The sequence below is a fragment of the Myotis yumanensis genome, unplaced genomic scaffold (genome assembly GCF_028538775.1).
Source record: "Myotis yumanensis isolate MYYU_CA2020_CCGP unplaced genomic scaffold, mMyoYum1.0.hap1 SCAF_10, whole genome shotgun sequence".
Lineage (NCBI taxonomy): Eukaryota > Metazoa > Chordata > Mammalia > Chiroptera > Vespertilionidae > Myotis > Myotis yumanensis.
Window position 1 is genome coordinate 47757088 of NW_027223761.1, and position 23686 is coordinate 47780773.

At 38.0% G+C, this 23686-nt stretch overlaps 1 protein-coding gene across 2 annotated transcripts in view; it reads right to left on the reverse strand.

The window, feature by feature from the left end:
• Window positions 1-23686, reverse strand: part of NARS2 (asparaginyl-tRNA synthetase 2, mitochondrial) — a 112158-nt gene that overhangs the window by 85998 nt on the left and 2474 nt on the right. For both annotated transcript variants that reach the window (XM_070425697.1, XM_070425698.1), the window contains exons 2-5: window positions 21055-21164; window positions 20544-20664; window positions 18798-18938; window positions 12999-13079 (exon numbers count right to left, since the gene is read on the reverse strand). In XM_070425697.1, the coding sequence (XP_070281798.1) occupies window positions 12999-13079; window positions 18798-18938; window positions 20544-20664; window positions 21055-21164 (453 nt within the window). The remainder of the gene's footprint in view (window positions 1-12998; window positions 13080-18797; window positions 18939-20543; window positions 20665-21054; window positions 21165-23686) is intronic.

Consider the following 23686-nt stretch of genomic DNA (forward strand, 5'->3'; position numbering starts at 1 on the left):
CACATGTCTGGTGCCTTAGCTGGGATGGCACAAACAGCTGGGTGCTGGCCAGGAATCTTTGTCTCACTATTTAGCTTTCCCAGATGACTAGTTTGGGCTAGCTCAAAGCACGGTGGTCTCCTGGTAGTCAGACTGCTTACACGACACAGGCTTCCTCCAGAACTCACATTCCAAAAGACCAAAGTCAGAGTTTGTGAGGTTTACAACCTCGCCACGCTTCATTTCTACCTTGCTCTGTTGGTTACACAGAATCTGCCTGAATGAAGTGTGGGAGGGGATCACAGAAGAGTATAAATACTGGAAAGCAGAGTACACTAGTGAGCTATCTTCAGACTGTTACCACAATACATAAAATGCTACAGCTTTTACTTTTTTATTGTAAATATTTCATTTATTTATCTTTCCACAAAGATATACATTCTCAAGGAAAAAGACGTCTGTGTACTTTTTCACGACTATATTCCTAGCACATGTTATGCTCTTAATATTAATTGAAAAAAATAATTTTTACATTAGGTAAGTGATATGCATAAATAATTCACCCTATATGCTTACTTCTCACCCTGGGTTTCTCCCTTACTCAAACTCCTACCAATTTAACTTTCTGGAAAGGAACTTGGGTAATTTTGGAAGAAGAAAGCGAAAGACAAAGTTGAAGGCAAAAATCAAAGACAGAAATATAAAAAAGGGTCACAAACTGCTTACTTTGCCCATGCAGACATCTCTGATCACTGCAGCACCTGAAAATTCTCCTAGCACACTTATAAAATGAGCCATATTTTATATTTAGTAATTCTACATAAATTATTCTATATAATTACTCTTATAAAACCCAATTAAATAGTTATGCTGTCTATAATTTCATGTGTCGGCTTTGTCTGTTGGATAAGAAATAATTTCTTGAGAACCAGCTCATTTTAATTTTTAAAAACAAATTTTAATTCAGAATTCTCAACATATGACATAATACAAATCTATGCATACTAGTATAACAGAAAAAAACTGAATTAGTGAATTCTTCTAGTTGGTAGAGACAAAGCAGCTGTGACTATGTGGTTAAAAGGGTGTTGGTCATGATCACCTCACTTTCTAAACCTATGTCTACATTTGATGTCATACATTTAGCAATTTCTCCAGGGGCTGTAGCTTTCAATACTGACTGTATATTAGAAGCACCTGGAAAGCTTTAAAAATCCCCCATGCCAGACTGCATCCCAGACTAATTAATCTGAATTTCAGAGCCCAAGCATTCATACTTTTTAATGTTCCTTGGTGAATTCAATATACAGTCGAGACTCAGAATCATCGTCTTAAACTCTCCCTTCTCCTTTACTTCATCAATCTCTTCTAAACTAGTGGGGGGGTAGAGGGGGAGGAATAAAATGAGAGAAAAAACTTTATTTAAAAAAGACAAAAAAAGGAGGGAATATTTTAAAAGAAACAAAAGAATAAAAGGCAAAAAATAAGATGGTTAAAAATCAAAATGCCTAAGCCAGTGGTTGGCAAACTGCGGCTCGCGAGCCACATGCGGCTCTTTGACCCCTTGAGTGTGGCTCTTCCACAAAATACCACGTGAGGGCGTGTACACTGCGATTGAAACTTCGTGGCCCATGCGCAGAAGTTGGTTTTCAGCCTGGGCGAGTCTATTTTGAAGAAGTACTATTGATATTTGGCTCTGTTGACTAATGAGTTTGCCGACCACTGGCCTAAGCAATCACAATAAAGATTAGTGGACTAGATTAAATAGTAAAAAGGGAAAAGACTAAGAGCTACAGCAATTACATTTTTTAAAAACTGAGCTATATGCTATTTCCAAGATACACATTTAAAACATAAGACAAAAAAAGGCTGAGCAAAAGGATAAGTGACAGTAAAAAGACAAGTCAAACAAATACTGATTAAAACCAACTACGGTTAAATTAATATCAAACAAAACAGATCATAAGGGAAAAAACTGTGCTTGGAAAAAAAAAAAAGACCACTATAAAGTTAAAGTTTTATTTGATCAAAAAGTGATTCCAAAATTGTATATATCCAATAACATAGTCTGAAAAATATATAAAGCAAAAACTATGAGAAAAAAATTAAAAAATATACCAGAGAATTTTAATACAGGAGTAAATGGCAGATAAAGAAGATTAAATATCAGTAAACATACTATAGATTTGTATATAAAATTAATAATCTTGTTCTAATACATATATATTGAAGACTATACCCAATAAATGAAAAATATACTCTTTCTAAAGATACATTTATAATATCAGAAAAATATACAGTATCTAGAAATAAATTTTACAAAGGTATTCATAATATTTATGAAGACAATTATTAAACTCCATTGAAAAACATTAAAGAACTCCTGAATATATAGAATTTTATACCATGTCCAGGGATAGGAACACTCAAGACCATAAAGATACCAGTTTTTCTAAACTAATCTACAGAATCAATGATATTCCAATTAAAGACCAAATAGGTTTTTTTAAAGCTTGCCAAGATATAGTTCATAAGTTTACATGGAAGAGAAAAGGATCAAGAATAGTCACAAAACTCTTAAAATTAGGTCAAAAGATTTACCTTACTACATACTAAGACTTACCGAAGAGCTCCAGCAATTTAGAGAGTGAAGTGCTGGTACAGGGATATTCTGATAAACCAATGGAACAGAGTAGAGCACACAGAAATAGACACACATATATGTAAACTTAATTTATGACAGAGATGACAATTGTGATTACAGGAAGAGAAATGAACTATTCAATAAATTGTACTGGAATAGTTATCTATTTTTGGGAAAAAACTGGACTCTTACATCATACTCAAAACTCAATTCCTGGTAGATAAAGGACATATAAGTGTAATGCATAAACTATAAAACTTTTAGGAGATAATATAGGAAGGATTACTTAAACAAGATAGAAAAGCACAAACCATAAAGAAAAAGACTAAAACTTTTCTTTCTTTTTTTTTTTTTTTTTTAAATATTTTATTGATTTTTTACAGAGAGGAAGGGAGAGGGATAGAGAGTTAGAAACATCGATGAGAGAGAAACATCGATCAGCTGCCTCCTGCACACTCCCCACTGGGGATGTGCCCGCAACCAAGGTACATGCCCTTGACCGGAATCGAACCTGGGACCCCTCAGTCCGCAGGCCGACGCTCTATCCACTGAGCCAAACCGGTTACGGCGACTAAAACTTTTCTACATTAAAATTAAGAACTCTGTTTATCAAAAGGGAGTATAGAGAAAGAGAAAAGGCAAGCCACAAACTGGGAGAAAAGATCAGCAACAATATACTCAACAAAGGATTAATGTTATCCAGAATATAAAAACACTGATACGTAAAGACAACACAATAGAAAATACTATAGAAGAGAAAAGGAGTGGCCAACAGTCATAAGAAAATATTGCCAATCCCAAAAGTTATTAGAGCAAAGCAAATTGAAAAAATCACAAGATCCCATTTTACATCCATGACATTGGCAAAAATTTAAGACTGAAAATATTAGGTGTTGACAAAGATGTAGAACAACGCACCCTGCTGGTGGGAGTTTAAATTCTTTCTTCATTTCCTGTAAAAATTTGGATTTATCTAGCAGAGCTGAGTCTATGAACATGGACTTCTACTATTCTGTATATACCCTTGAAGACACATTCAAATCACCTGGAGACTCTTTTTTATTTAATTGATATTTAGAGAGAGTAAGGGTGAGAGAGAAAGAGAAAGAGAGAAGCCCTAACCGGTTTGGCTCAGTGGATAGCGTTGGTTTGCGGACTGAAAGGTCTCAGGTTCGATTCCGGTCAAGGGCATGTACCTGGGTTGCAGGCACATCCCCAGTAGGAGGTGTGCAGGAGGCAGCTGATCGATGTTTCGCTCTCATCGATGTTTCTAATTCTCTATCCCTCTCCCTTCCTCTCTGTAAAAAAATCAATAAAATATTTTTTAAAAAAGAAAAAGAGAGAGAGAGAGAGAGAGAGAGAGAAATAACAATGTGAGAGAGAAACATCCATCAGCTGCCTCCCGAAAGGGCCCCAACCAAGTATTGAACCCACAACCTGGGAATGTGCCCTGACTGGGAATTGAACCAGCAACCCCTCTATCTTGGTTCATGGGTCAACATTCAACCACTGAACCACACCAGCTGGGCCGAGTTTCAGTTTTTATATCCCATATACGAGTGAAATCATATGGTTCATAGCTTTTTCTGACAGATTTTGCTTTATCTGACAGACATATGTACCAGATATATATTTATCCAATCCTCTATCGAAGGACACTTTGATTATCCTCATGTCTTGGCCACTGTTGAGGACCTGAACAGACACCTCTCCCAAGAAGACATACAAATGGCCAACCGATATATCAAAGATGGTCAATTTCACTAGCTATTTTGGAAATACAAATCAAATTCACATTATTTTTGTGGCATTTATTATTGTAGAATTTTGTTTTTCCTATTTAAAAATATCTTGCAAATTCATATTTCTGAGAGACAAAACAGAAATAACTTTGTAAGTCAAATAGCAGTAGCACAGTACTTTTAAGAAAAAAAGCAAGGCTTAACAAATATTTACAGGATGAATAAAATAGTGCAATTTTAGTCCAGTGTGTCTGATGGGGATTAGATCATTTTAAGAATGTGCTCCATTTGGTGGATACCAGAGGATGGAAGAAATAGCACAGTCTTCTCAATAGGAAGCAGCAGCAGCAGGCTATATCAATTCAGAATCTAAGGGAATTTTTTTTTTACCAAGATGTTAATTCACAAAATCCTCACTTCACAGTGGAAGTGGCAAAAACACAAGATGAGTGAGAGCACACCAGCTTCCAGGTCAGTTCTCTTCTCAGTGCCCTTGAAAACAGGTTTGCTTCTCTTAGTTCTACTGTGGCACTTTCTCTGATGTATTGAAAAAGCAATACATCAAATTAAAAAGTTTTAAATGTTGGCAACACACTCTGACAGCTAATTCATAAGTAACAGCATCACATATATTGCTGACAGAGTTTGGTACAAACTCTCTAGAGAGGAACAGATAACAGTGACCGTCTATGGGAAAGAATAACGGGGTAGCTGCAAGTTAGGGGTGGAAGGGAAGCTGACTTTTGTAACTTCTGAACAGTACACTACCCTTTTGTTGTTTTTAAGTAACACAAACCTATAATAAAAAAATTCAAAGAATCTAGAACAGTAGGCCCTATGCCCAGGGGCAAACATTACTGTGAGTCTCTTATCTATCTTCCTAGATAGGACCTACGCATTTTTCACCTGCACATGCAGAAACAGGGCCTTAACTTGAGCAACAAACATCCTCACAGAAAAGAAAATGGCAAGTCTTAAGGTTGAAAGTTCTGCAAATGAAAAGAGCCCACAGAAAATAATAATCAACAGGTACCCAAATGTTCCACCTGTGTCCAGTGGCACAAAGGACACAGTTCTCCCCCGTAAGGAGCTTACAATCTAGATCAGAAACAAAATTGATGTCAAGAAACCATTAAAGAACTAAATATTAAAACGGGCCACAAGTACAACAGGAGCTGGAAGAAGGGAAAGATTAACATTAGTTGAAAAAGAATTGTTTTGAAAAGAAGTTTGACCTGGGTTAACCCTCATACCATCTAAAAAGTTTAAAAGAAACAGGTTAAGAGTATTAAAAAGTGAAAACATCAAGCATAACCAAAATGATGTGCACCATAAATAACCTAGCCATAAAAATTTGGAAGCATCAAAATTCTGTCCAATAACTTCTAGAATGCACAACAGCTTGGAAAAGAAACTTTGGGTGCTTACATTAGCCTGCTCCTGCATATTAAGTTTTCCTTATTTTTGAATAGCAATTTTAAGTTTTCATACATGTTATTTCCATTAATTCTTATGACCTATAAGCATAGTGTTAGTCATGTGGTAGGCAGTTAAACAGACATGAGCAGAGCAAGGATGATGGGCCAAGTACAGAAGGTCACCAGGGTGAAAAGTCCCAGGTGCCTAGCCAGGGACAACTGTAGTGTGGGACCTTGCTCCACAGTACCTTTTCTCACCTAGCATGAGGTTTGGACCCCCTGACCTTTCCTCCCTAGAGATAACATCAGTTGTATTTCAGCTCCAGGCCCAGAAAAGCAGCACAACCAGACCAGCAAGGCAAGGCTGACCTCAGGACCAGCTGCACTGGATAATGACCCCACCCTGGTGCTGGCCAATCAATCAGTGGAGACCTAGACCCTGAAAGGACACACCTGGAAATCTGCTGAATATTCTATGGAGATCTTCTCCTGGGACCTCCCCTAAAATCTCCACCCTTAAAACCCCTAGGACAGTGGTTCTCAACCTTGGCTGCACATTAGAATCACCTGGGAATCTTTTTAAAATCCTGATTTCTGGGCCTCATCCTCTGGAAATTCTGTTTCTTTGTTACTAATGTTGTGGCCCCACCCCATAACAAAGTCAGAATTTCCAGAGGATGAGGCCCAGAAATCAGGATTTTTAAAAAGATTCCCAGGTGATTCTAATGTGCAGCCAAGGTTGAGAACCACTGCCTTAAGATGAAGGAGCTAGTGAATTGTACACTTAAAAATGGGTAAAATGGTAAATTTTATGATATATACACATGTACACATACATATATGTAACCAAAATAATTAAAAATGCAAACCAACCTAGGGCCAAACTTCAGAACACAGTATGAGATTCAGTATAAAACTCTAGGTATGACATTCTCCACAGTCCAAGCTTCAGATATAAACTTGCACGTGTCTCCTTGCATTCTATTAAACAGCCTTACACCTTCAGTTGCTTCTTCACTTTATAAAGCACTTCAGTGTATGTATAAATTCTAGACTTGAGTAGTGTTCCTGTTAGATGAAGTACTTCTCTTAGATTTTTCTCAGTCTAATTGAATTTCATAATGTGTAACCATTTACCTATCACATGCTGGCAAAGAAGAATTGTAATTAAAAACTTAAATGTGAATAACACATTTACATATATATTGTAAATGTTCAAAAGCAAAAGACAAAAAGCAAACCCACAGTTGGCTCAGTTGGTTGGAGAGGCATCCAACACACCAAAAGGTGGCAAGCTTGATTCCTGGTCAGGGCACACACCCAAGTTTTGGGTTGGATTCCTGGTTGGGGCGTGTGCAGGAAGCAACTGATCAATGCGATGTTCTTTCTTTTTCTCTTTCTTTCTCACCCCCCTTTCCTCTTTCTAAAATCAGTTTAAAAAGAAGAAAAGAAAACCCACAATAAGATACCACTTCACACACTCTGATACGGTTATAGTAAAAAAAAAAAAAAAAAAAAAAAAGGCAATAAAATGTGGCAATGATGTAGAGCAGCGGTTCTCAACCTGTGGGTCGCGACCCCTTTGGCAGTCGAACGACCCTTTCACAGGGGTCGCCTAAGACCATCCTGCATATCAGATATTTACATTACAATTCATAACAGTAGCAACATTACAGTTATGAAGTAGCCATGAAAATAATTTTATGGTTGGGTCACAACATGAGGAACTGTATTTAAAGGGCCAGAAGGTTGAGAACCACTGATGTAGAGGAACATGGCTGATGGGAATGTAGAATGGTGAAGTCACTTTGAAAAATGGTTTGGCAGTTTCTCAAAACAGAGTTACCATATGACCCAGCAATTCCACCCAAAAGAAATGAAATCATCCAAATGTTTTCACAAATGTTCATAGTAGCATTACTCATCATAGCCCAAAGGTGGAAACAATCCAAATATACATCATCTGCTAAATGGATAAACAAATGTTGTATATCTATACAACAGAATACCAACTGAATGTAAAAAGTAATGAAGCACTGATCTATGCTACAGCATGGATGAACCTCAAAAACCTTATGCTAACTGAAAGAAGCCAGACACACAAGACCATATGTTCATATGTTGTACGACCCCATTTATATAAAATGCTCCAGAAAGGCAAATCTATGGAGTAGTTTTAGGTGACCTACAGCTGGGAGTGCATATGGGAAGGAACTTCTAATGGGTACCAGGTTTCACTTGGGGGTGATGAAAATGCTCTTTAATTAGATATGATTCCTGCACAACCCTATGAATATACTAGAATCCATGGAAATGTATACCTACGTGATCCATCTCCTCATTCTTATAGCTACCCACCAATATGAACCTTCCAATCCATCCATCCAGATTCCAATGAAAACCTGCTACTTCACACTCAAGAGGCTGCTCACATTGTTCCCCACCTGGAATCCTCTCCCTAGGGTACAGCCAAGTCACATAATCGTTTTGAAGATTTTTCTAACCAAGTCAATCCTCACTATCATAATTTTCCTCTAGATTCCATATCACTTACAACTCGCAACACTATAACCTCAAATACAGACATAAGGCAGTTTGATCTATTTCCCATCAATCTCTAATTCTTCCTTAGTCTCTTTTATCTTTTCAGAGACAAACTAGTTACTCCAGTATCGTAAAGACCAAACATAACTGTGGGGACTTGGGGCCTTAAACAAAGAGGAAAACGTGGACATCAAGGCATATTGTAAGATAAGTAACATTGAGAGTGAATGAAAAGCACGCTCCTGCCTCCGTCGACCCTGCCAACCCTCCACCTTTGCAGGGCAGAACCTCAGTCACATCTTCATATCCCTCGTAACACTGAGCACAGCATCTTGAACACAGATGATACCAAACGTCTGCTGAATAACAAATGAATGTCTTGAATGGAACTTTCTACATATGTATTCAGTAGTCCCCAATCCTAAACAAATATCCAAAGTCTTAAAGCAGGAAACAGACATGAGGAAAAAGAAAACTAAAATAATGAGACACGCATTCACTTATCAGCAGTGTTTCAGAAGTGCATGTTCTTACTGTGCATTTCAAGGTGGCTTCTTACGGTTGCCATCAAACCTGACACCTCAGTGTTATCAGAGCAAAAAAAGAGCACTATTAAGAGAAGCTAAATTTTAAATATGAAACTTTCCCTCCTAACAGTGGGGTGCCAAGATTCAAACTCCTTTGATGCCACATGCAGTGAGGAGAAAATTAACATAATGAAGCTTGGAAGGACAGAGGTCTGTGAGTGGAAATAAGAAGCACTGCTTTCAAAGGATAGGGGAGCAGAAGACAAGTCTTAGAGCTGAACTTCTGAAAACAACAAAGACAGCAGGTCATAGCAAAAAGCTACACATCCCTGAAACCTGATTAGATCCTGACTGCAGGAGTCTAGGATCAATGAATTCAGGAGCATCTTCAGGTACTCTGAATAGGCAAGTCTAATTCCATCACAAAATTACTTAACCTGGCCCTGAAATACTATGAATATAGAACAGTTGTTTAGCTTCAGAAATATATATACTTTCCCCTTCTTATGTATTTACCTTAACTGATAACTTACCTTGTGTTGTTTAGAGGCCAAAATACACATACTGTAATTAATTATTCAGTCTTGTTTATGGTAGCAAAGCAGTTATTTCCAAATTTATCACTTTTTTAATTAGTTACAGATTCTTTTATTTCTTTAATTTGGATCTCTTTAATAATTCCCTTCTTATTGGTAAAAACAAAACAACAACAACAAAAAACCTCTTTAAATTATACCTTCCATTCACTGCCACTTACTTTTTAATATTTAGTGGTTTAGGGATTATAAAAGATACTTAAGGTAAATGAATCTTCTTTACTTCAATATTCAGAACAAGGTGCAATATTCAGTTAAATTGCAAACAGAAAACTAATAACACAAACACCTAGAAAACATGTAGTTTTATAATTTACATATACACTCTCTCATTATCTACAGGGGATTGGTTCCAGGACCCCAGCTGATACCAAAATCTACAGATGCTCAATTAAGTCCCTTATATAAAACTAGAGGCCCGGTGCACAAAATTCGTGCACTGGTGTGTGGGGGGGGGGGGGGCTCCCTCAGCCCGGCCTGCACCCTCTCACAGTCTGGGACCCCTCACTCTTTACTGCCTGCCTGCTCACTGGTCCTTACCGCTTGGCTCACTGCTCCTTAGTGCTCTGTAGCGCTGCCGCTCCTTGTGCTTATCAGCCGTGAGCCGCCTTCTGGCTGAGTGGCGCTCCCGCTGTGGGAGCGCACTGACCACTAGGGGGCAGCTCCTGCGTTGAGCATCTGCCCCCTGGTGGTCAGTGCACATCATAGTGACTGGTCATTCTGCCGGTCATTACACTGTTTGGTCGATTTGCATATTGGGGTTTTATTATATAGGATGGTGTAGCCCCAGCCGGTTTGGCTCAGTGGATAGAGCATAGGTGTGTGGACTGAAGAGTCCCAAGTTTGATTCCAGCCAAGGGCACATGCCCAGGTTGCAGGCTTGATCCCCAGTAGGGGGTGTGCAAGAGGCAGCCTATCAATGATTCTCTCATCATTGATATTTCTATCTCTTTCTCTCTCCCTCTCCTTTCCTCTCTGAAATCAATATAAATATATTTTAAAAAATAAAATGGTGTAGTATTTGCATATAACCCATGCACATTCTCCCATATACTGTAAACCATTTCTAGATTATGTATAGTATCTAATACAATGTAAATGCTATGTAAATAGTTGTCATGCTATATTGCTTAGGGAATTATGACAAGGAAAATGTCTGTATATATTCAGTACAGATGAAACCATCATAGGCCTAACTAAGTAATACATAGCAACAACCGAACTTTTTTCCTGAACATTTTCAATCTGTGATTGGTTGAATCTGTGAATGCAGAACCTGTGGATACAATAGGCTGAATGTATCATTTGCTACCTTCTTTGAACTCATATATACAGATGCTAACACTCACTTTCTTATTCCATATACAAGACTAAACTCAAAACAGATTAAAGTCTACAATTTAACACCTGAAAACAAAAAACTTTTAGAAGAAAACATAGCTGACATTGCTGGTAGCGATACAAATATTTTTGGATATGTCTCCTCAGGCAAGGTAAATAAAAGAAAAAATAAACAAATGAAACTATATCAAATTAAAAAGGTTTTGTACAGGAAAGGAAACCATCAACAAGACAAAAAGACATCCTACTGGATGAGAGAAGATATTCACCAATAATACATCCAATTAGGGGATAATATCCAAAATATATAAGTACAACTTAAGAAACACCCACACACACAAAAGAAACAACCCAGTAAAAAATGGGCAGAGGACCTGAATACACATATGAAAAGTTTCTCAATATCACTAAATCATCAGAGAAATACAAATTAAAACAATGAGATATCACCTCACACCTGTCAGAATGTCTATCATCAATAAATCAACAAGCAAGTATAGGTGAGGATGTGGAGAAAAGGGTACCCTTGTGCACTGTTGGTGGGATTGTGAGTTGGTGCAGCCACTATCAAAGTGTATGGAGGCTCCTCAAAAAAAGAAAAAACAGAACTACCATATGATTCAGCAATTCCACTTCTGGATATTTATCTGAAGAAATCCAAATACTAATTTGAAAAGATATATGCTCCCTTATAGTCACTGCAGCATCCTATATAATAAAAGGCTAATATGCAAATTGTCCCCTCAGGAGGTCGATTGGCAGACCGGGAGTTCGATCACTTGCTATGATATGTGCTGACCACCAGGGGGCGGCGCGGAACATGGCGGGACATGACCACCAGGCAGCGGCAGGGTGCTGAGGGAGGGAAGGAGGAGGCGAGGAGGTGGGAAGGCCGGGAGACGGGGAACTTAGTCCACCCTGATCACTGGCCAGGTCTAGGGACCCTACCCATGCACGAATTTCATGCACCGGGCCTCTAGTTATTTGTAATAGTCAAGATATGAAAGTACCCTAGTGTCCATCGATAGATAATTAGATAAAGAATATGTGGCACATATATACAATGGAATATTACTAAGCAATAAAAAAAGAATCTTGCCACTTTAATGATATGGATGGACCTATAGGATATTATGCTAAGAAAAATAAGTCAGAGAAAGATAAATTTCAGTTATATGTTGAATCTGAAAAACAAAATAAATGAACAAACAAAACAGAAACAAACTCATGGGTACAGGGAACAAATTGATGGTTGCCAGATGGGAGGGGGGTTGGAGGGCTGATAATAAAGGTAAAGGAATTAAGAAATACAAACTGCCAGTTTTAAAAATAGTCACAGGGATGTAGAGTATAGCAGAGGGACTATAGTCAATAGTATTGTAATAGCTACGTATGATATTAAAATCCTAAAGAAGAATGAAAACATACTGAACGAGTGAGAGCAGTTATATATGTCTGTGTGAAAAGAATCTTGACTTCTCAGAGATAAAGAAATCAGTGAGTAAATGAAAGAAATAAAAAAAGCACTACTCATCCATATACATTTCTTTTTGTCCATTATACTACTGGCCAATGATTTTAAGCAGGATGGCAGACTGGTAAATGAAAGGGCTTTCAACTGCCCACAAGTAAAAAAAACTGGTAAATTTTAAATGGCCTTCACAGGCAGGCTGACAATGCCTGGAACTTATTAGGAGCTCAAAAAATGATTGCTGGATAAAGAATTAAAATAAGAGCCTTTGTGAAGTGTACAAAACATAAATCATTTCTTATAAAAAATGTAGTTTTTAAAGACCTTGAAAAAGAATATATTCACATATAACTTTCCTATTTTAATTTATCTTTTAAAATATGACTTATATCCAAAAATATTAACTGAGGGTTGCATTTGCACAAAGGATATCTCAGAATCTTTATTAATCTCTTCAAATTTCTTCAGTCCACCAATTCATAGATATATAAGAAAAGCAAATGGAGTACTAGACGAAAAATCTACTTATTTTAGTCACAATGTAAGTAATGAAGCTGGTAGGACAGGAATTAGAGAAGTTTGAATTTCTATCTATGTTTTTTTAAGTATTATTATTGACAAATTTTCAGGTTCTGGTCATGGTCTCTCCACATAACTCTTATTAAATGTAAAATAAACCCTCAGATGAAAAATATCAGAGAGCAATATATCCCCCAAGATGGGAAGCACAACTTACTTCAACTTGAAAGAGTTCTCCAGCCCCCTCACAGTCATTGGATGTGATTATTGGAGTATGAATATGCACAAAGCCACTGTCCTGCAAGAAAGAGAAAAGCCACTTTTTTCAGTATATTTGTATTTGAAAAAATTCCAAGAACACAGATCATCATACTATTAAAATAGCATTAAGAGAATGCCATATCAAATTCCTCCCTAACTCCCCAAATAAAACTACTGAAATATCAAGCTGAGTTTTTACTATGAATAGAAGCACAAATAATTTTCAATTAAAAAATGAGTTAGACGTTATCTAATCCAATTTCCTAATCTCAAAGATAAGGAAATTGAAGTTCAGAAAGGTTTAATGAATTGCCAAGTCACACAGCTAGCCAGTGGCAACCCAGGACTGGAACCTTGGTCTTCAAGGTCTCCCTCTGGTACTATTTCTTCTTCCACTTTTTGAAACTACTGGTAATGATTTCACACACACACACTAACCCACTCAAGGTTAATGTATAATAATGTTGCCCACATTGCTAAAGGAATACAAAGTGATCAATGTAAAGTTCAGTTATTTTGCAATGAGATCCTAAATTGTAACAAACCACCGAAAAGGAGAAAAATTAAGGTTGACAAATAGGGACTAAAGAAATGAACAGCAAACAAGGCAGAAATGATTTTTAGGAAGTCTGTCATTAAATTGATGGCACAGAGAGCTGCACAGTGCACTTCCTTTGCCTCGAGGAAGATTCTGAGCAGCAAATCCATCCATTACTGAGGCGCCCAATTGAAATTTTTCCGCTCCAAAGTCTGAGACTATTTCCATTAGCGAACCACAAAAGCTGTTGCTAGTAGGTCTGACATAACCCAACAACTTCAAGGTTAAGCTTCTTTCATTTTTGACTATGGATATAGGCAAAAGGTTACATTCAGCATAAACGGTGCAGATGGAGGTAACTAAAGGGGACTTAGGCTGCAAAGGCAGAATAGTATGTGTTTCATGGAAAAGTTGTGGTCTTGAAATCAACACAATAAATTCATATAATACACTTCTAACCTCTGCTAAATTCTGCCTATCACTGGTGGAATATAAAATGTCTCAGGGTGTTACCAGAGACCTCCCAAGTTTGCCCCCTCCTTCATGAAAAGGTTAAAGTATTCTGGCTAACATACAAAGTATGCAGTTAACAACTTCCCTTATGATGCAGACAGATTAAATATTCAAACTCTAAATTAGGAGTTTTAGAAAGTATTCAAATATGTACTTAATCTGGGAACAACATGCCTAGAGGTGCTGCAAGGCACATTATAGAGAACGAATGAAAAATAATCAATAATAACATTACTGCATAAAATTTTTATCTATCAGGAGCCAAGAATTATGGACATGAATCATTTATTCCACACAAATGCAGGCAACTACAAGCATGAGCGCAGTAAACAAAGAAAGGAAATGAAAAATCCAAAGGAAATGAGGGTGGGGAAGAGGGAGGAGAAAATTTAACGGTTAAATATAATCACCAAAGTTAGAACTGGTCAACTGCCACAAGAAACAACACTGTAAATCTTACGAAAATAACTGTATGAGGTTTTTTAAAAAAAATCACTTGAGTACTGGGAATTATTCTTAATACTTAATTAATGCTAAACTTTTCAAAAGGTGTCACCTAACCTTTTAAGGCTTAATGCTGTAGCAAGGCTTATCATATCAAAGTCTATAACATTACCGCCAAAAGCTATAAAGGGTACAAAGGAAGAATAATACAGCATTGAGAATAAAGTCCAAAAATGAAAAAGCCGATAGGGAAGCAGAAAGATAAAATGGAAAATAAACAGCAAGGAGTGAAGGAGCCTTGTCAGGAGCTGCTCCAACGAGGGTCCAGTGTGAGATACTGACTCTCTCCCACAGCAAAGTGGTACCTAATTGAAGTTATGAAGGCCAGACAAGGAACCAAAAATAAAAGCACACACTTTCATCCAATTTTTCAGATTGCACCCATTACCTCTAAATACCTAAATATTTTCAAAGATACACATTCTAGAACCAACTATTTTATAAGGCACTGAGCATCTGAAAATTACAGGTAATGATTTCACACACACATTGGTGTACTAAGGCCCACAGACACCACTCAATGACTCATGGACTATATTTTTCTTTCACACCCCCCAAAGTAAGTATCCTTATTTATCAGAATGAACAACAACAAAATATGGCAACTAATGCTAGTTACAAGCACACCACTGGCAACTAAAAGTAAAAGTAAAAGGAGAAAAAAAAATCCACAGAAAGCAATCACAGGAATTCAAAGACACAGCAGTCAGGTCATTCAACACAGGGGCAAGGAATACTCCACAGGGGTCCTCAAACTATGGTCCGTGGGCCACATGCAAATACAAATATTGTATTTGTTCCCGTTTTGTTTTTTTACTTCAAAATAAGATATGTGCAGTGTGCACAGGAATTTGTTCATAGTTTTTTTGTAAACTATAGTCCAGCCCTCCAACGGTCTGAGGGACAGTGAACTGGCCCCCTGTTTAAAAAGTTTGAGGACCCCTGCTCCACACTGTGGCAGGCTTTGAAAGCACTGCCATTCAGAGGGAAAAATCTGATACTCAAAGGAAGACCTTTGACTCATCAAGAAAGGGCAAGCATTTTCTGGCTCAATTTAGGAAGCCAGGGAAGTATGGAACCCATCGGAGGATAATAACCACTGGTATTTAGAAAAATTGGTGCCTCAAGAGATAATCCTGTTATTTGAGAAACTCGGTTCTTCTAAATAACTCATTCCTTGAGGATTCTAGATAGCCAAGTTTTAGTACATAGCAAATGTGTCAATTTTATGAGAAAACCAAGTTATACACAAAACACTTTTATAAACCAAGTTACACACCACCCAAAATAAATAACTCTAGATGCTTAAAGTATCCTAATTAAAAGGTACCGCTCAAGTTTATTTTTTTGCCTATATTTTTAGATTTGAAATTTATTAAGATTTTACATTTTAAGTTTTTTTTAAAAAAAAATATTTCATTGATTTTTTACAGAGAGGAAGGGAGAGGGATAGAGAGTTAGAAACATCGATGGGAGAGAAACATCAATCAGCTGCCTCCTGCACACCCCCCACTGGGGATGTGCCCGCAACCAAGGTACATGCCCTTGACCGGAATCGAACCTGGGACCCTTCAGTCCGCAGACCGACACTCTATCCGCTGAGCCAAACCGGTTAGGGCTACATTTTAAGCTTTAACATCTTTTTTGGGAGCCTAAACTAACAACTCACAGAATTAGTACTAAATATTAGAAAACATAAAACGATTATCGCTCTCCTGTGATTTCTTTAAACAATTCAATCCTCATTGTCTCACGAACAATGGGTAACATTATAGGAGTCGGTATCAGGATTATATTTTTCAGGTCTTTACAATAAGTACCTACTTTATAGCTATCACCAACAGTGCTAAAATTTCTTTTCAACTACTTAAAGTATCTTTTTTAAATTTTATTTTGCTTATTTTTTACTTCAGGTTTTTTCTAGCTTCTTCATTTATTTTTAAATTGTTTACATTTTTGCAAAAGCTTCAATAAAGAAATTATATATAAAGTAGGTAAAGCCCACTTGTCAATGGACTGCCAATACCACCACCTAGTGGCCAAAATCTATAAAACTTTCAGAATTAAAATGGTCCAACTTTACCAGCTGTTAAAGCCATAGGAGTGGAAAACATTTTAAAATCTGAACCAATTTTCTGTTCTGTGGTTCAAGCACTACTGAAAAACTACATGGAAGTTGTATAAGAAAGTTTATGAGAATATATGTAAATGCCTCCTTTTAAACTAGAATGGGATGATATTGTATAATGTGATTTATTTTCCTTTTTTTATTCAAAAGTACAGTATATGCTTTAAAGTCATGATGCTCTTTAGCTGTTTTTGTTGTTGTTGTTGTTTTTTAAACCAGAAACCAACTCTGAAGGAGCTTTTTAAAGTGCAAGAACTCTCCTGACATGCTACAATACGTCAAGGCCTGAATTTGGATACAAGGAAGGGTATGCTATTAAACAACCTCTGCAAATTAGCTGGATCTGAAGAAGTGGCATAAGAAGAGTTCCAAAGCGCACGGAATAACTTAACTTTATCTTCTGGATCACTCCTTGCCTTTTGCCTCCCCCCTCCCCCCCTCCCATTCACAGGGGAAGGGTTCCTTCACCTCAGCAATTTACCAAAGACATTTCACTGTGGCTTTCCCCAGTGGAGGATATGGCAGAAAGGCAAAACCAAACTAGACAAAATGTCTTTTAAGTCATTAGATCAATCTACTTGGTCAACATCAGTAACTCAAAATCTGCGCTAACTATATATATAAAATATGTCTATGACTGGGATGGAGAAACAGGCCAGATTTACTCTCCTACCTGAAAAACCAAAAAGACAAAAACAAAACAAAAAATCCTACAAGAAAACCACATGAAAGAATGGTTTTCGAGACACTGAATATCAGACAACAAAGGACAGTGATTTCTGAGAGATGGAAACAAGCACAGTGAACCCCACCAGCAGCCCCGCTTACTATCTTGAGGTTTTCCAGGCCATGGCAGGGAGAGGGGGTAATAAAGTGGAGCCCAGCAGACTCCCTGAGAGTCTCAGGAGACAAAAGTGGCTAAAATTCAAGACAGTACCAGAGAGGAGAGAGTTGTGCAGAGAACTCCAGAGATGTGTAGAGGCTCACCTGGAATATCAGGTACAGGAATGATAAAGCAAATGCTCGAGAGGAAATCATCCAAGGCCAGAGAAAGAACCACCCAAAAAGATGAGAGGAAACAGTGCCTAGTGTTCACGTGTGGCTGAAAACTGTGTCTGAAACCACAAGCCAGATTGGAAAAGCTCGTAATTCCCATGGCATTAGGTAGAGACCCAGAAAAGCTTTGCCTCTGTGGTGGGGAGTAATTAGTCCTAGACTGAGAACTTCTCCAGACCCACTTAAAACCAAAACCCAAAGCATCAAACAGTTTTCAAATAACCGCATACCAGAATAAAGCGTAAGAAGCTTAAAGTTTACAATGTCTAACACCTAACCAAAGATTTGCAGGTATGCAAAGAGGCAGGGAAACATAATCCATAATGAGATTAATAAATCAAAATTGACTCATAACTGACAGATATGTTAAAATCAGAAGAATAGGACATAAAAACAGTCCTTTTACTGCATTGTATATGTTCAAAACTATATTGAATATGTTCAAAAGTTAAGTAGAGAAATGGAAGATATATATTTTTTAAAGGGTCAAAATCAAACATCTAGATATGAAACCTACAATGTGTGAGATAAAAACACAGGATAGAAATAACAAATTAGGTGTTGTAGAAGGAAAGATAAATAAACTTGAAGGCACAGCAATACAAATCATCCTAAAGAAACACACAAAGAAAAAAAGAATTTTAAAAAAGGAAAGAAAAGAACATCAGTGAGCTCTGGATATATCATCGAGGGGTCTAATATTTGGGTAGTTGAAGTCTCTAAAGGAGAAAAGAAACATAAAAAATTTTGAAAATACAATGGCTGAAAACTTTGTTGAAAATAAAAAAGAATTGATCCAAGAAACTCAACAAACATCAAACACGAGAAACATAAAGAAAACTGCACCAAGGCACATCATAATCAAATTGCTCAGAACCAGTGACAAAGAAAAAATTTTAAATCAATCCCCCCAAAAAAGGACCATGTGAGTAAAGGGTATTGTCAGGATAATATTCCAGTGTTACCATTATTCAATTTCATTACAAGGCAGACCACTGAGAAGCAAAACACCTTACCTTAAAGAAAGAATGAATAGCAGCTGTGGCCTCACTGCGAACCCTCAGTATAGAACCCAGGGCATTAGTTCTACACCGAAGATGAGGAAATTGTCTCAGATACTCCAGAGGAGGTCTGTCTTTATATTTTAAAGGGAAATCCTGCCAATAAACGGGGAAAAAAATTAGAAGCTATAAAGATAGTTTCCAGGGCATTTTCAAAATAATAGTGCTTTAGAACAAAACTAAGATGCTTTCCTTCTTTATTTCTTAATATAACTGAATATAGACCTCATTAATGCCAAGTAGAATGGTGGTGGGGTGGAATCAGGGAGATGAGGGTTTGAATTCTGCTCTACTACTTATTAGCTGTGGAACCATGGGCAAATCACTTAATGTCACCGATGTTAATCTGTTATTTACCAAATTTCTGTTAGCTATCAACCACTACTTACAAATAGAGAGATTAGGATATAAATATGCAAAAGAATCTATTTTGGCACACAGGAGTTCATAATATTGTAGATATAAAGATATTAAGTACACACTGCTGGTATTTATTTAATTTTAAAATCACCCAAATGTCTTGAAAGTCCGCAATCATTCATAATCAATTGACACAGTTTAAGCACTGTTTACCAACATGCACTGCTATCTAAGTATATGAGGAAGGGTCAACAGCTTTCTGTCATCTGGCAGAGTAGTGTATATTTACAAAACTTCTAAAGAAAATTATGATTTACCTAGAAGTATTTCCACCCCTACCCATACTCATAAGATTAAGACAGAAACAAATGTTCAGATCAAAACTACAGTTTCAACAAAGCAGCTGAGTAAGAGAGCTACACTGGTAACCTATTAGACTTGTCTATTCCTTTTCGGCCTTGTGCACATATTAATTTACATTGTATAGAAATCAGCACCACAGTTACTACATTAACTACATTATATGACCACATTAAGAGAAATCTGGGGGCTGCTAGGGGTTCAGAATTCCTTTATATCTGAATACTTAAAAATGACCCAAAAATGAAGGGAAGGAGAAGGTGAAGGCATCAACACCTGCAGAAGACAAGGGAGAACAATTTAAGAATAGTAAAACCCATGGTAAAATTTTAATAGCCATTAAAATTTTAATAGCCATTAAAATGTCCCCCTAAAAAAGGAAAAACAAAAATTGTTATCATCTCCATTCCTCTCTGAGTTCCAATTTACTTCCAGAGTTTCTTTGTTCAGCCCAAGCATTACAATACTCTAGCGCTGTCCAGTAGAATTTTTTATGATAAATAGAAATGTTCTGTATCTGTGCTACCCAGTATGGTGGCCACTAGTTGCATGTGACTACTGAGCACTTGAAATGTGACTAATGACCCTGAGGAATAGAATTTTTTATTTAATTTTATTTAATATTAAATAGCCACAGGTAGCTAATGGCTACTGTATTAGATGTAACAATTCTAGATAAGAATGTGGTCTGCCCTGGTAGTCTCCGTCATTGGGCATGCTTGTAAAAGTGGCAAGTTTCAACTGTGACAAGCACCACAGAGACTAATATTTAGCTCTCACTTATCAGACTCAGCCATCTACATATATACTTTTCACTACTCTCTCTACATTCCTTAGGCTCTATTGCCTGTTTCAATTACCTGGAAAGTCACAATCAAAACACATTCTAAGTACCTTCTTCCCAATAATCACACTTAAAACAAATTGCTAATGTTTTTAATTAAGCCTAAACAACCTCCATAAAAGTGTCAGAAAACATACCTTGGGATCACAATTTCCAACAACTTCAATTTTTTCTGCCTTCAGTTCCACATTTTGCCTTTTGGATGGACTTTTTACCAGCTGCCCTTGAACTTCCACAGAACACCCAAAATCTAGTTCTCTATAATAACAAAACACAGCATAAACTAGATATCATTATACCCAACCCTTATTATGATATAAACCTTGCTATCAAAATATTAAAATATTTAATGACATATAAGGGTAAATATTCAATTTTACCCTTAATTAGATTAAAAACTGCAGGTAGTTAAGAGAGACTGAAGTAAAGGAGAGGTGGGGGATATTGTCACATGAAGATGTTAGAGGAGGAAAGGCCCGAGCTTGAAGGATCTTGATTCTGAGTATTTGAACTTGAGCCTCAATGCTATGTGAAGCAGATTTGTTTAGAAAGATCACACAGGGTGCAATGTGAACACTGGATTAGGGGAATGGGAGCAGATGAGATGGAAAAAAAGAACCAAAGGACTCACTTTAAAAAACAACTCACCTGCTATCTAAGTTTGAATCTGCTACAACCTGAAGGCTTTCCAAAGATGACCCATCATTTACATGCAGGAACAAGACTTCCTTCTGGGATCGGACTGAACGAACCCATCCCTAATGAAGAGAAATATTTCTTTCTAAATGTGAGTTTAAAGCATGTAAACATTTTACATTTTCATTACACATACCCATGAATACAGGGGAAAATGTCCTCATAATCCTGCCTTAACAAACCAGTTGCTTTTAGTTCACTCATATCTATCTATCTATATAAAAGCCTAAGTGACCGGTACAACCAGTCGAACGAACGACTGGTCACTATGACGACGCACTGACCACCAGGGGGCAGATGCTCAATGCAGGAGCTGCCCTCTGGAGATCTGTGTGCACCCACAGCCAAACTCCCATGGCCGGCCAACCTCCCACAGTCCCTCCCCCCTGGCTGGCCGGCCCCGATCAGCCCCGATTGGCCCGATCAGCAGCCAGGCTGAGGGACCCCACCAGTGCACGAATTCGTGCACCGGGCCTCTAGTGCATATATAAAATTGATCTGGTTCTTATCACAGTAAGATAGAGCTTTGGCATGCCACCTTTTGTTTCCTTTTGTTAATAAAGCTCATCATTCTGAATACATGCCTGACATTCCATTAGGTTGAGAGCCTAATTCACATAACCAATCCCCCCAATATTTGCTATTTCACATATTTTCTCCTGTTCCTATGCCCCCTTAATTGGGTTATGAATAATAGGGCACTTATTTTTGTCTCTTTTTCCTTTTATATCAAATTCCAAGAAGGGAAATTATGTAGTTATAGACTAGAAGCATCTTTATGGGATTTTTTTTTCCCATTACAAAATACCACACATAAAGAGTTCTCAAGAAACTTCTCCGTATGAACACATTAAATAGCACACAAATTTTCAGACACTCTGAATTTAAATGACAGGTTGGTTTGAATACAAATGAGATGTCTTCAGGTAGGCCAATTAACATTGAAAAGAGCTCTCTCACCAATCACATTTAGCTTACATTTACCTAGCAGAAAAGTTAAGGGAGAATATTCCTCCAGTAGACATTGAGTAATTGTGAAACAATTGATGGTGTTTGATTAACTATCAAACAAGTCTGGGAAAAGCAAGATGATTCTATTTAGAAAAACCGTGCAATCATGTACCACTTAACGACAGAGATGTATTCTGAGAACTGCATTGTTAGGCAACTTCTTCATTGTGAGAACATCATAGACTGCACTTAAATCTAGACAATATAGCTACTAAACACCTACATGTTACTGCACAAAACAACAGGAGATTAAATCAAGCACAAAAGAAAATGATGCAATCAAGAGATTTGGTAGATGCAAGATGTATGAGGCTGCTGCAGGTGTAACATGACATACTATTCTACAGCAAACTTTTTATAAGTAGAAAAAGTATACTCTAAAATAACAATAAAAGTACAGCATAGTAAATACACAAACCAGTAACATATTCGTTTATCATCCTTAGAAGTATTATGCACATAACTATATGTGTTATACTTTTATACCACTGGCAGCACAGTAGGTTTGTTTACACCAGCATCATCACAGACACAGGAGCAATGGCTTGCCTTATGACCGTTATCAGGTTACCAAGTCTCTAAGTGATAGGAATTTTCAACTCCGTTATAATCTTACTAGAGGCTCAGTGCACAGATTTGTGCACTTGTGGAGTCCCTCAACCTGGCCTACAGGGATCAGGTTGAAACCGGCTCTCCAACACCCCCCCCCGAGATGTCCCGAATTACGAGGGCACAGGCCAGGCCGAGGGACCCCATCGGTGCACAATAGGGGCCAGGGAGGGACCACAGGAGGACTCCAGGGCATGTCCAGCCCGTCTTGCCCAGTCCTGATCAGCCAGACCCCTGCAGTAAGCTAACCTACCCCCTAGTGGTCAGTGTGCATCACAGCGCCTATTCCAACTAGAGGCTCAGTGCACGGATTCGTGCACCAGTGGGGTCCCTTGGTGTGCCTGCGGGGATTGGGCCAAAACCAGCAGTCCAACACCACGTGCCGCTTCTGCTCATCCCGGCCCCGCTGAACCTGCCACTGTCACCGGTTGGTAAACTCGCTGCCGCTCTGCTGCTCTCTCTGTGTGACTGTCCTAGGGTGATATCAGCGCGCCTATGACCGAGAAGCAGCTGCAGGCTCGTGCCTAGTCAGTCCTCATCCTGGTTCCAGTCCGGATGGGGGAGGGGTGTGCAGGGGGTGTGTCTGCAGGAGAGGCTTGTGCTGCCTGAACTGAGCCTGCCAGCCGTGAGCCCTGCACCTGGTGCCCATCAGTCAGCTGAGTGGCACTCCCGCTGTGAGAGCACATTGACCACCAGGGGGCAGCTCCTGCATTCCCCCTGTTGGTCGGTGCGCGTCATAGTGACCAGGCCACTGGTTGACAGGTCGCTTAGGCTTTTATATATATAGATGGGACCATGTCTTTTATGTGATCTGTCATTGATGAAAACATTATTATGTGGGGAATGACTGTACTGACCCTTACTTTCTCTGTGTCCCTACCATACCCTATAGACAAAGAGCCTTCCTTGACCCCCTCACACAGTTAAGGACTTTCCTTGCTGTTTTCTCCAAGTTCATTATTTA